Consider the following 15,074-nt stretch of genomic DNA (forward strand, 5'->3'; position numbering starts at 1 on the left):
TGGACACTACACACACCTCCCACTGTCTGGACACTACACACACCTCCCACTGTCTGGACACTACACACACCTCCCACTGTCTGGACACTACACACACCTCCCACTGTCTGGACACTACACACACCTCCCACTGTCTGGACACTACACACACCTCCCACTGTCTGGACACTACACACACCTCCCACTGTCTGGACACTACACACACCTCCCACTGTCTGGACACTACACACACCTCCCACTGTCTGGACACTACACACACCTCCCACTGTCTGGACACTACACACACACCTCCCACTGTCTGGACACTACACACACCTCCCACTGTCTGGACACTACACACACCTCCCACTGTCTGGACACCTCCCACTGTCTGGACACACACACACCTCCCACTGTCTGGACACTACACACACCTCCCACTGTCTGGACACTACACACACCTCCCACTGTCTGGACACTACACACAGTCTGGACACTACACACACCTCCCACTGTCTGGACACTACACACACCTCCCACTGTCTGGACACTACACACACCTCCCTGGACACTACACACACACCTCCCACTGTCTGGACACTACACACACCTCCCACTGTCTGGACACTACACACACGTCCCACTGTCTGGACTCTACACACACCTCCCACTGCCTGGACACTACACACACCTCCCACTGTTTGGACACTACACACACGTCCCACTGTCTGGACTCAACACACACCTCCCACTGTCTGGACACTACACACACCTCCCACTGTCTTGGCACTACAAACACCTCCCACTGTCTGGACACTACACACACCTCCCACTGTCTGGGCACTACACACCTCCCACTGTCTGGACACAACACACACTTCCCACTGTCTGGACTCTACACACACTTCCCACTGTCTGGACACTACACACACCTCCAACTGTCTGAACACTACACACACCTCCCACTGTCTGGACACTACACACACCTCTAACTGTCTGGACACTACACACACCTCCCACTGTCAGGACACTACACACACCTCCCACTGTCTGGACACTACACACACCTCCCACTGTCTGGACACTACACACACCTCCCACTGTCTGGACACTACACACACCTCCCACTGTCTGGACACTACACACACCTCCCACTGTCTGGACACTACACACACCTCCCACTGTCTGGACACTACACACACCTCCCACTGTCTGGACACTACACACACCTCCCACTGTCTGGACACTACACACACCTCCCACTGTCTGGACACTACACACCTCCCACTGTCTGGACACTACACACACGTCCCACTGTCTGGACACTACACACACCTCCCACTGTCTGGACACTACACACACCTCCCACTGTCTGGACACTACACAAACCTTCCACTGTCTGGACACAACACATACCTCCCACTGGACACTACACACACCTCCCACTGTCTGGACACTACACATACCTCCCACTGGACACTACACACACCTCCCACTGTCTGGACACTACACACACCTCCCACTGGACACTACACACACCTCCCACTGTCTGGGCACTACACATACCTCCCACTGTCTGGACTCTACACACACCTCCCACTGTCTGGACACTACACACACTGACTGGACAGTACACACACATCCCACTCTCTTGACACTACACACACCTCCCACTGTCTCCCACTGTCTGGACACTACACACACCTCCCACTGTCTGGACACTACACACACCTCCCACTGTCTGGACAGTACACACACACTGTCTGGACACTACACCACTCCCACTCTGGACACTACACACACCTCCCACTGTCTGGACAGTACACACACGTCTCACTGTCTGGACACTAAACACACCTCCTACTCTCTGGACACTACACACACCTCCCATTGTCTGGACACTACACACAGCTCCCACTGTCTGGACACTACACACACTTCCCATTGTCTGGACACTACACACACTTCCCACTGTCTGGACACTACACACACGTCCCACTGTCTGGACACTACACACACCTCCCACTGTCTGGACACTACACACACCTCCCACTGTCTGGACACTACACACACCTCCCACTGTCTGGACACTACACACACCTCCCACTGTCTGGACACTACACACACGTCTCACTGTCTGGACACTACACACACCTCCCACTGTCTGGACACTACACACACTTCCCTGTGTCTGGGCACTACACACACCTCCCACTGTCTGGACACTACACACACCTCCCACTGTCTGGACACTACACACACCTCCCACTGTCTGGACACTACACACACCTCCCACTGTCTGGACACTACACACACCTCCCACTGTCTGGACACTACACACACCTCCCACTGTCTGGACACTACACACACCTCCCACTGTCTGGACACTACACACACCTCCCTCTGTCTGGACACTACACACACACCTCCCACTGTCTGGACACTACACACACCTCCCACTGTCTGGACACTACACACACGTCCCACTGTCTGGACACTACACACACCTCCCACTGTCTGGACACTACACACACCTCCCACTGTCTGGACACTACACACACCTCCCACTGTCTGGACACTACACACACCTCCCACTGTCTGGACACTACACACACCTCCCACTGTCTGGAAACTACACACACCTCCCGCTGCCTGGACACTACACACACCTCCCACTGTCTGGACACTACACACACCTCCCACTGTCTGGACAGTACACACACGTCTCACTGTCTGGACACTAAACACACCTCCTACTGTCTGGACACTACACACACCTCCCATTGTCTGGACACTACACACAGCTCCCACTGTCTGGACACTACACACACTTCCCATTGTCTGGACACTACACACACTTCCCACTGTCTGGACACTACACACACCTCCCACTGTCTGGACACTACACACACTTCCCTCTGTCTGGACACTACACACACCTCCCACTGTCTGGACACTACACACACCTCCCACTGTCTGGACACTACACACACGTCCCACTGTCTGGACACTACACACACCTCCCACTGTCTGGACACTACACACACCTCCCACTGTCTGGACACTACACACACCTCCCACTGTCTGGACACTACACACTGGACACTCCCACTGTCTGGACACTACACACACCTCACACTGACTGGACACTACACACCTCCCACTGTCTGGACACTACACACACGTCCCACTGTCTGGACACTACACACACTGGACACTACACACACCTCCCACTGTCTGGACACTACACACACCTCCCACTGTCTGGACACTACACACACTGTCTGGACACTCCCACTGTCTGGACACTACACACACCTCCCACTGTATGGATACTACACACACCTCCCACTGTCTGGACACTACACACACCTCCCACTGTCTGGACACTACACACACCTCCCACTGTCTGGACACTACACACACTTCCCACTGTCTTGACACTACGCACACCTTCAACTGTCTGGACACTACACACACTTCCCACTGTCTGGACACTACACACACCTCCCACTGTCTGGACACTACACACACCTCCCACTGTCTGGACACTACACACACCTCCCACTGTCTGGACACTACACACACCTCCCACTGTCTGGACACTACACACACCTCCCACTGTCTGGACACTACACACACCTCCCACTGTCTGGACACTACACACACCTCCCACTGTCTGGACACTACACACACCTCCCACTGTCTGGGCACTACACACCTCCCACTGTCTGGACACAACACACACTTCCCACTGTCTGGACTCTACACACACTTCCCACTGTCTGGACACTACACACACCTCCAACTGTCTGAACACTACACACACCTCCCACTGTCTGGACACTACACACACCTCCCACTGTCTGGACACTACACACACCTCCCACTGTCTGGACACTACACACACCTCCTACTGTCTGGACACTACACACACACCTCTCACTGTCTGGACACTACACACACTTCCCACTGTCTGGACACTACACACACCTCCCACTGTCTAGACACTACACACACCTCCCACTGTCTGGACACTACACACACCTCCCACTGTCTGGACACTACACACACCTCCCACTGTCTGGACACTACACACACCTCCCACTGTCTGGACACTACACACACCTCCCACTGTCTGGACACTACACACACCTCCCACTGTCTGGACACTACACACACCTCCCACTGCCTGGACACTACACACACCTCCCACTGTCTGGACACTACACACACCTCCCACACTGGACACTACACACCTCCCAAGGTCTGGACACTACACACACCTCCCACTGTCTGGACACTACACACACCTCCCACTGTCTGGACACTACACACACCTCCCACTGTCTGGACACTACACACACCTCCCACTGTCTGGACACTACACACACCTCCCACTGTCTGGACACTACACACACCTCCCACTGTCTGGACACTACACACGCCTCCCACTGACTGGACCCGACACACACCTCCCACTGTCTGGACTGTCTGGACACTACACACACCTCCCACTGTCTGGACACTACACACACCTCCCACTGTCTGGACACTACACACACTTCCCACTGTCTGGACACTACACACGGTCACCAACGATAGACATATTCTAATATAAACTATGCAGCCACCCTTCAATTTCATATGGGTCATGGAGACTTTTTCGAGTGGCCAAGAAGTTAGTACACGCTGACTCAATTTGGACAGTAGGGAGAGGTGCTGATGTGCCACCGCCAGCCATTCCTGGGAGAAATGAAGCTCGTCCTTGATGATGCCTCACTACTCTAACAACTGTCATGGCGAAGAATTAGACACGTGTACTGTACGTCTCAAGTAGTAACTCCAGTACTCCAGTAGTAACTCCAGTACTCCAGTAGTAACTCCAGTACTCCAGTAGTAACTCCAGTACTCCAGTAGTAACTCCAGTACCTGAGTGTAAGCGAGTATTACGAACACAAATATAAATGAAAGGCCTGTGGTACCTGACCATAAGTCAAATTACTAGACAAGGAACGAACCAAGAGTGATAAAGCAAGGGTAGTTCTTTATAGCAAAGGTCCAAGACACTTTTGGATGGTAGAAATGTGTCCCTCGCTACAAAAAAAAAAAAAGTTACTAGATATATACAAAGGTTAGTTTATAGTACCCAGTAAGGTAAGAAAGAGAGCTTAAAGCTACCCATGACCCATTATTAAAACAAATATATATAAGAAGTACATCGTAACTAACAAGCCCTGGAGAGCGAGTCCACTGCCACACTGTGTTTCATAGTGATGTTGTGGGGATGAAATCTTAAAGCTTATTAGACAAGTGTTCTTATTCTGCATGGAGTTCAAAGAAGTCAGTAGATTATGATCATTGTATACCTGAGTCACATGCTGAGAGGATGGCACGTAGACGTCAAGTGTTCCCGTGCCAAAACAAGATCTATGGCAACAAGATCATTCAATATTGACTTTATCAATGCATTTTTGAGTGGTTTCTCACATCAATTAGCACTGAGATTCATTTCTGAAAAAAAAATAGTCCACAAAATAAATGGATTAAATATGCAGGCAGTGAATTTATAGATAATACTGATATTACTTGTGTTGCACTAACCTCTTTTGTCTCCCATTGGATGTAATTTTCCTGACGTGATCTTAGTTCCAGGTTTGACTCGTGTTTGCCACAAGCTTAACTGGATAATATCTATAAAGCAAATCATATAATGATAATATTTCAACTGTCGGTTGATAATATATGTTATTGCTTAATGCATGAAAAGTAAAACTCAAGTAAAATATTACTAGGCATGTGAGGATCACTAAATACATAAGTATAATAAATTCTGGTCAGTGACACAAATAAAACCACATGAAAGGACAGATGGAAACGAGACGTCTTAAAGTGCATAAACTTGTGTTCTTTTATCCATAATGTCGGTATCACAATACTTTCTGTCTTCAATATAACATGTAAATAAATAACAAAAAGGCACAATACCGTGACTGGAACGATACACAAATAACCCGCACATAAAAGAGAGAAGCTTACGACGACGTTTCGGTCCGACTTGGACCATTGACAAAGTCACACAGAGAGAAGCTTACGACGACGTTTCGGTCCGACTTGGACCATTGACAAAGTCACACTGTAAACAATGCAACAGATGAGCACTGTACTTCTTTCTCACACTTCTGAAGTGGCTTTAATGTGAAGATTTGATAATAAAGATATAAATTACAAATGAAAGAGCTATTTATGGAGGCGTGGCCTTTGTAGGTTCACCGCTTTTTTTTATTATAATTATAATAATGTGGAGACGTGATTTGTTTGTAACAGGTGGTGCTGGCGCTGGGAGAAGCTCTCAACTTCACTGCAGTCTTCTCCAGTCCAGGACCTGACATGTGGGGGGCGCTGCTCCCCAATGGTACCTACACCGGCATGGTCGGTAAGATACGCTGGTAACCAGGACGAGTGAGTACTTAAAAGTACTCTACTGCACTACAAACTTGTAATGACTGTGTTTTTTCCCCTCGAATGTTTGATGATACCTTTACGATATTTTCTTTACCTTAATGATGCAATTACTCGGTATTTCAGTCTTGAGGCGTCACAATTGTTTATGCAAATTAGAACATTCACTTCCATAATTATATTCTGTACAATATTTACTTCACGTTCAGAGATTTGTTTTACTGTGTAACAAGTCACCCGTTCAGGCCAAGTACACCGGGATGAGGCTGAGATGGGCGTGGGTAACGTGTTCCTGACGGAGGAACGAGCCAGGTTCATCACCTTCTCTGCGCCCTTCGACTTCGAAAGAGCTTGTTTCATAACGCCGGCGCCCCGTCCCTTGCCAGCCTGGATGGCTCTATCCTTCCCCTTCACCACACACGTCTGGATCCTGCTCTTGGGTTAGGACCTTCAGAGTCCCTTGATACCGTCACTTAATTAAGCTCCTAGTTAAAAAAATATTGTATTTTTTTTTAAATTTTTTTCTGCGGGCGTTCTAATAACAGTTTTTTTTAACTTTCTCTCGGTCATTTTACATTGTTGTATGAATGAGATTCTGGGCTGCAGTTTAAGATCTTATTCACTGCCCCCTTTATTCTAATGTCATACTGTGGTTATAACCTTAATTTTTAAAGGGGTAGGCCGGTAAGCCAGTGGAAGGCCTCGAATAGATGTCCAAAAGATCCTACTGTGGGTCATCATATGACTAAGACCTGCATCAGGAGACACTTGTCCTGTTAAATAACAAAAAAAAAAGGCATAATACCGTGACTGGAACGATACACAAATAACCCGCACATAAAAGAGAGAAGCTTACGACGACGTTTCGGTCCGACTTGGACCATTTACAAAGTCACACTAACCAGAAGTGGAGCAGGACGGCTACATATAGGCAGGAAGGAGGAGGAGAAGAAGAGGAGAAGAAGAAGAAGAAGAAGAGGAGGAGGAGGAGGAGGAGGAGGAGGAGGAGGAGGAGGAGGAGGAGGAGGAGGAGGTGGTGGTGGTGGTGGTGGTGGTGGTGGTGGTGGTGGTGGTGGTGGTGGTGGTGGTGGTGGTGGTGGTGGTGGTGGTGGTGGTGGCATGGTACAAGTGGGGAATAAGGAGGAGCCAGTCAAATACAAAGAAAGGGGAGCACTGCAAGGGAGCTAGGTGCCCACAGAGGGAGAGCAAGCACACAGAGGTGGGTGAAAGGGGAAGTGGTGAAATAAATAAAGAAGGAACAGAAACACGAGACAGAAGAAAGAAAGACAACCCAGAAGAGAAAAAGGAAGGAGGAAAGGGGAAGAGGGAGAAGAAGAAAAAGAAAAAGAAAAAATGAGGAGTCAGGTTAAGTCACGGGTGTTCTGAAGTTTGGAGCATTTTACAATGTAGTGGGAGAGGAAGGCATCTACAGAGATGAAGCCAGGACTAAGATTCATACAAGGAAAGTTGTGTATTAGAGAGGATTCAACTAGACGGCGACTGTTCGAGTTGGAAGTAGGGAAGACAGTTTTAGCAGAAGACTAGTCAGTAGGACGGCTATGATCTCTGACGTGACAGAAAAGAGCATTGTTAGTGTCGGCAAGCCTAACACTATTTTTTGTGCTCCCTAAGTCTGTCAGAAAGAGATCAACCAGTTTCTCCGAAGTATTGAAGAGGACAGGAGGAGCAAGAAATAGAGTAGACACCAGGAACATCTGTAGAGGGAGGAGAGGTATGAACGAGATTAGTGCGAAGAGCGTTAGTCTGGCGGAAGGTAAGCTTGATGTCTAAGGGACGGAGAGAATTGTTGAGATTAGAAAGACCGGAAATGTAGGGAAGGCAGAGGATAGAAGAGTTCCCAGGAGTAGAGAGTTTGGGAGAGAAGAAATTACGTTTAGCACATGAGAGGGCAGAGTCTATGAAATGGGAAGGGTAGCCAAGACGGGAAAACGAATTATGAAGAGTGGAAATTTCTGCTGGAAGGAACTGAGGATCACAGATGCGGAGGGCAAGGAGAAAGAGGGAGATAAGAACACTTTTCTTGACAGGGGAAGCATAATAGGAAAAGTAGTGAATGTACATACCACTGTGCATAGGTTTTCGGTAAACGGAAAAGGAAAAATGGGTTCGCTCTCTCCCAACCTGTATGATGCTTAGTCTTGACGTTGAGTCCCTCTTCACCAATGTCCCTCTTGATGATGTCCTTGATTTCCTTAAAGAGAAGGCCCATGAAGGGTTTCTACATCTCCCTATACCTACTGATGTCTTTCTTGATCTTATCCACCTCTGTGTGGACTCTAATTCCTTTTCCTTCCAAGGGAAATATTATTCTCAAACCTTCGGTGTCGCTATGGGCTCTCCTCTCTCTCCTGTCCTTGTTAATCTTTACATGGAATACTTCGAGACTGTTCTTCTTCCTACCCTCGATGTGCAACCTTCACTCTGGTTCCACTATGTGGATGACATCTTTGCTCTGTGGTCTCATAACTCCAGTCTCTTCCAACCTTTTCTTGAAGCTCTTAATAATCTTGCCCCTTCCATTAAGTTTAAAGCTGAATGGGAATCTAATTCCTTGCTTCCTTTCCTTGATGTCCATGTCCACCACTCAGATACAGGTTTTTCCTTTTCCGTTTACCGAAAACCTATGCACAGTGGCATGTACATTCACTACTTTTCCTATCATGCTTCCCCTGTCAAGAAAAGTGTTCTTATCTCCCTCTTTCTCCGTGCCCTCCACATCTGTGATCCTCAGTTCCTTCCAGCAGAAATTTCCACTCTTCATAATTTGTTTTCCTGTCTTATCTACCCTTCCCATTTCATAGACTCTGCCCTCTCGCGTGCTAAACGTAATTTCTTCTCTCCCAAACTCTCTACTCCTGGGAACTCTTCTATCCTCTGCCTTCCCTACATTTCCAGTCTTTCTAATCTCAACAATTCTCTCCGTCCCTTAGACATCAAGCTTACCTTCCGCCAGACTAACGCTCTTCGCACTAATCTCGTTCATACCTTTCCTTCCTCTACAGATGTTCCTGGTGTCTACTCTATTTCTTGCTCCTCCTGTCCTCTTCAATACTTCGGAGAAACTGGTCGATCTCTTTCTGACAGACTTAGGGAGCACAAAAATAGTGTTAGGCTTGCTGACACTAACAATGCTCTTTTCTGTCACGTCAGAGATCATAGCCGTCCTACTGACTAGTCTTCTGCTAAAACTGTCTTCCCTACTCCCAACTCGAACAGTCGCCATCTAGTTGAATCCTCTCTAATACACAACTTTCCCTGAATGAATCTTAGTCCTGGCTTCGTCTCTGTAGATGCCTTCCTCTCCCACTACATTGTAAAATGCTCCAAACTTCAGAACACCCGTGACTTAACCTGACTCCTCATTTTTTTTTTCTTTTTCTTTTTCTTCTCCTCCTTCTTCCCCTTTCCTCTTTCCTTTTTCTCCACTGGGTTGTCTTTCTTCTGTCTCGTGTTTCTGTTCTTTATTTATTTCACCACTTCCCCTTTCACCCACCTCTGTGTGCTTGCTCTCCCTCTGTGGGCACCTAGCTCCCTTGCAGTGCTCCCCTTTCTTTGTATTTGACTGGCTACTCCTCCTTATTCCCCACTACCACTACTACTACCTCTACTACTACTATTACTACTACTACTACTACTACCACCCCCACCTCTTCCTGCCTATATATAATCGTCCTGCTCCACTTCTGGTTAGTGTGATTTTGTAAAAGGTCCAAGTCAGACCGAAACGTCGTCGTAAGCTTCTCTCTTTAATGTGCGGGTTATCTGTGTAACTTGTTCTGTTTCCTGTCAAACCATACCTAACTTTCGGCATGGTAGCACAGTGCACACCTTGTGACAATAACCACCATCTCTCTCTCTTACGCCACTGTTAATCACATCAACCCATAATTATTATTATAATCAAAAAGAAGCGCTAAGCCACAAGGGCTATACAGCATCAACCCATAATGCTTGTTTGTAATCACTGTTCGCATTGCAGTGTCCCATGACCTGGTATTCAACGCTCTCACCTTACATACTGTGTCCATTGTTAGATCCCCGGCAAGGGTGGAAACATTGGGCGTGTTTCCTTACACCTGCTGTCCCAGTTCATCTAGCAAGCAAGTAGGTGCCTAGGTATCAGTCGACTAGTGTGGGTGGCATCCTGAGGAACAAGACTGAAGGACCACAACGGAAATAAGACAGACAGTCCTCGATTACATACTGACTTTCTTGGGTTATCCTGGATGGCTAACTTCCGGAGTTAAAAATCCAAACAAAATCATATTTAATCATCATTCTTCTAAACAAGAAGTCTCAAATCCAGTTGCTTTTTAAACCTCATGTATATTAACATTTTCAAAATAAATGTCCCGTGATGAACTAGCTACCGAGGCAGCAACTCTACTACTGAGCAACTATGTGAAAACCCTTTCTTATATGTACATCAAAGTACATGTAATTTATCCATTATTTTTTTCACAATTAACGCGTTCTTAGGAGAGATATGATAATGTTGTGATTTGATAAAAATTGAGGAGTGAGTGGAATGTTGCTAAGTGCCGGTTATTTGTGAAGTGAAAATGGTATGTTCAAACACTTCCACATATTTGTGAAACATTGCAGCCACGGTATGTGATGCTTTTTGTATCCATTTTTGTAATAATTTCTTAAAGTATCAGAACTTAAAGTGCATACAAAACTGAACCAGTCTGAACACCAGACTCTCCCCAACTTAGATTTATTATTAACACAAGTCTATGATTTAGAGGTTCTCACATATCCCTCGTTGTAAACGTTGGCATAGTTCTCGGCATTTCTCATTTTTCACTTGTTTACCATTTTTTTATAAGCGAGATCTTAAAGATAATGAGGATTGTTTAACTTCACTTTGATATTCTCCTCGCAGTTGTGATCATGTTTTACCTCGCTTCCTAGACCCTCTCCTGTTGCATATTCTCTGAGTGCTGTATGGTAGCGGTGCTTTGTGTGTGTGTGATGGTTATGGTGGTCATATCTGTGTAGTGTTTGGCTTTGTAGAGGTGGTCTTGGCAGGTGTGAGTTTATGTTTTGGTGGCTGTTGCTGTTGAGTGTTGGCCAACATCAGACACGGAGTACAGAATGTTGTGGTACGTGTCTGCAGGTTGTGTGTTGGGACTGACAGTGCTGGTGCCAGTGATGGGGCTGGGACTGGAGGCTCCAGACCACCAGGAGTTACACTCTCCCTCCTCTGCATTCCTCGTCATTCTTGCCTTCTTCTGTAACCAGTCAGCGCGACACCCAACGCGTACACCCATGCAGGTAACATAATCTTCTCCTCTCTTTGTAGGTTACCATGGAGGATATACGTAGTTGATAAAACAAGAGAGAGGGAGAGATGTTGACTCCTACAGATGGTGATTATTTTTATTTAAATTTATTAAGATGGTGATATAGATGTAAATATATTTGAAATGCTAACGTAGGTGCTAAACATGTAGGCGAAAGGTGAGCATGTGTGTTCCCCGCTCAGGTGTTGCTGGGGATGGTGATGGTGAGTGGGTTCGTGGTGACCATCTACTACTGCAGTAACCTGACAGCCTTCCTGATGGTGCGCACGCTAGAACAACCCTTCACTTCCATCACACAGATAGTGAAGGTCATGCCTCTCCTCACCTTGTATTGTGACGATAAAATAATTATAATTAATAGTATTACTATTATTTTTATTTTATTTTCATCTGTCATCACAATGCAAGATAATAATAGTAATAATAATACCCTTACCAACCTCAACAGAACACATGACCACAACACAAGGCACAGATCACTCTTTGATGTTCCCCGTGTCCATCTCACACTATGTAAAAATTCAATGCACATATAAGGCCCAAAAATCTGGAATTCATTACCTGTGAATATAAAAGAAATACAGTGGACCCTCAACCAACGGTGTTAATCCGTTCTAGAGGGCTTGCCGTTGGTGGAGTTAATTTTCCCCATAAGAAATAATGGAAATAGAATTAATCCATTCCTGACACCCCAAAGTCTGATTTTTTTTTTTTTACATGAAATATACATTTCCTTATATGGAAAGGAATGGGACATGCAAAATAAACAATAATTAAATGCCACTTACCTTTATTGTGGAGTTGTTGATGAGTGATGTGCCAGCAGCAGGTACCAAGTCCTTTGGTGGGGTTACCTCCCTCCTTGGCTTTTTAATGCCAGTAAGACCAGCTTGAGAGTCACTGGACCCGTTGCACAAAATAACTGTCCAGAGAGCTCTGTTTCTCACGTGCCCTTAGGATTTCCCTAAAATGGGACACAAGAGTGCCACTGTATATGTTGCCAATGCAGCTTGCATTATTATTATTATAATCAAAAAGAAGCGCTAAGCCACAAGGGCTATACAGTGCTGCAGGGTAGGGAAGGAAGCGAGGGTATTGGATGGCAGAAGGGAGGAGGGATGATCAGTAGGTTACAGAAAACAGCGGGGCAGGGGATAGTACGGGGGTAGAGGGTAGCAAGAGATTGAAGTAGAAAGGGCTGAAGGTATCAGAATTTGTGAAGTAAGTCAGTTGTTGTCAAAAAGTCAATGAGAGAGTCCGGATGAAAGGTGGGTCCATCAGCGAGAAGGGAAGATAAAGAGAGAGCAGCGGAGCGAAGACGACGATGGAGGTAAATTCTGCGTGCTCGTTGATAAAGTGGGCAGTCCAACAGAATGTGGCTGACTGATAATGGAGCTTGGCAATTCTCACAGAGAGGAGCAGGGCGCCTCTCCATGAGATATCCATGAGTAAGACGAGTTTGGCCAATGCGAAGACGGGAGAGAGTAGTCTCCCAACCTCGACACTGGTGATAAGAAGATGGCCAGTAACCTATACTTGGTTTAATAGACTGAAGTTTGTTGCCGAGCATAGTAGACCAACGGTGTTGCCAACGGGTGTGAAGGTGGGAAGATATTGCAGCAAAATAGTCCGTAAATGGAATACCTCTATATGAAACTGGTAGGTCATGTACTGCTGACCGCGCAGCAGTGTCTGCCTGTTCATTGCCCTGTACGTCAACATGACCAGGGACCCAACAAAAAACAATATCTTTATGCTTGGTAAAGATGCGGCGTAGCCAAAGTTGGATACGGAGGACTAAGGGGTGAGGTGTATCAAATTTCTGTATAGCCTGTAAAGCACTAAGGGAGTCTGAGACAACCACAAATGATGACACAGGCATAGATGCAATACGGATAAGTGCTGCAAGGATGGCATACAATTCAGCAGTAAAAATACTAGCCGAAGATAGTAAATGCCCTCGTACGACGCTGTCCGGAAACACTGCTGCAAATCCTACGCCATCAGAAGACTTAGAGCCATCTGTGTACACAGCAGTGGCATGAGAATGAGAGTGAAAGTGGTCAAGAAAAAGAGAGCGGGAAGCGACCGTAGACAGTTGGGCTTTCGAGCAAGGGAGAGAGAAAGAACAGACTCGAACAGCTGGAACTTCCCAGGGGGGTAGGGAAAAGTGAGATGCTACATGAACATAGAAAGGTGGTAATTGAAGAGAAGACAAGAGCGAATGAAGGCGAAGAGAGAAGGGACAGAGTAAACAGGGGCGGCGAACAAATAAAGAATGTCTACTAATATCAGTGACCATTCTATAAATGGAAGGATTGCGGAGATCATGAGAGCGTACATAGTAGCGAAGGCAATGGGCATCACGTCGATCGGATAAGGATGGAACGTTCGCTTCTGCATAGAGGCTCTCGACAGGGGAAGAGCGAAAAGCACCAAGGCATAAACGTAATCCTTGGTGATGAATGGGGTTAAGGCTAGAGAGAGTAGCAGGAGATGCCGCTGAATAGATCTGGTCACCATAATCAAGTTTCGATAAAATAAGGGTGGAATGTAGGCAAAGAAGGGTTCGATGATCAGCTCCCCATGAAAGATGAGCAAGGGTTTTAAGAAGGTTCAGCCGGCTGTGACAAGTTGCCTTCAGAGAGGTAATGTGAGGTTTCCAGGATAACCTACGATCAAAGAGGAGGCCCAGAAACTTGACTGTATCACGTTCAGGGATACGGGAGCCATAGAGGTACAAAGGATGATCTGAGATGACAGAGCGTCTAGTGAAAGTAATTTGGTGGGTTTTAGTGCTGGAAAATTTAAACCCACGTGTGGTGGCCCAATTGGAAACACGGTCAACTGCATGCTGGAGAGAAACTGTAATGAGGTGACAGTCAGCGCCTGCACAGGCAATAGCGAAGTCATCAACATAGAGTGATGACCAAATATTTGATGGAAGACTAGAGGCCAAATCATTAATAGCAAGGAGAAAAAGTGTTGTGCTAAGAACACATCCCTGGGGGACACCTTCAGCTTGGATAAAGTCCGGGGAGAGCACATTATTAACCCGAACACGGAAATGCCTGTCAGTTAAAAAGTTCTTAAGGAAGGATGGTAGATTGCCTCGAAGGCCTAAGGAGTGGGCTTGGGCTAAAATATTATACCTCCAAGTTGTGTCATATGCCTTCTCAAGGTCAAAAAATATGGCAATAACTGAGTGGTTATTCACAAAGGCATTACAATGGTAGAACGTCCCTTACGAAAGCCATATTGACGAGTAGAGAGACTGTTGTGTGTCTCTAAATACCACACTAA

The 15,074-nt window shown here is 46.6% G+C and overlaps 1 protein-coding gene across 1 annotated transcript in view; it reads left to right on the forward strand.

Annotated features, from left to right (window-relative positions):
* Window positions 1–15,074, forward strand: part of LOC128694134 (glutamate receptor-like) — a 48,018-nt gene that overhangs the window by 19,106 nt on the left and 13,838 nt on the right. Inside the window, exons 2-5 of the mRNA XM_070105297.1 lie at window positions 6,307–6,415; window positions 6,687–6,881; window positions 11,585–11,742; window positions 11,954–12,079. Coding sequence (XP_069961398.1) covers window positions 6,307–6,415; window positions 6,687–6,881; window positions 11,585–11,742; window positions 11,954–12,079 — 588 coding nt within the window. The remainder of the gene's footprint in view (window positions 1–6,306; window positions 6,416–6,686; window positions 6,882–11,584; window positions 11,743–11,953; window positions 12,080–15,074) is intronic.

The sequence above is a fragment of the Cherax quadricarinatus genome, chromosome 6 (genome assembly GCF_038502225.1).
Source record: "Cherax quadricarinatus isolate ZL_2023a chromosome 6, ASM3850222v1, whole genome shotgun sequence".
Taxonomy (NCBI): Eukaryota; Metazoa; Arthropoda; class Malacostraca; order Decapoda; family Parastacidae; genus Cherax; species Cherax quadricarinatus.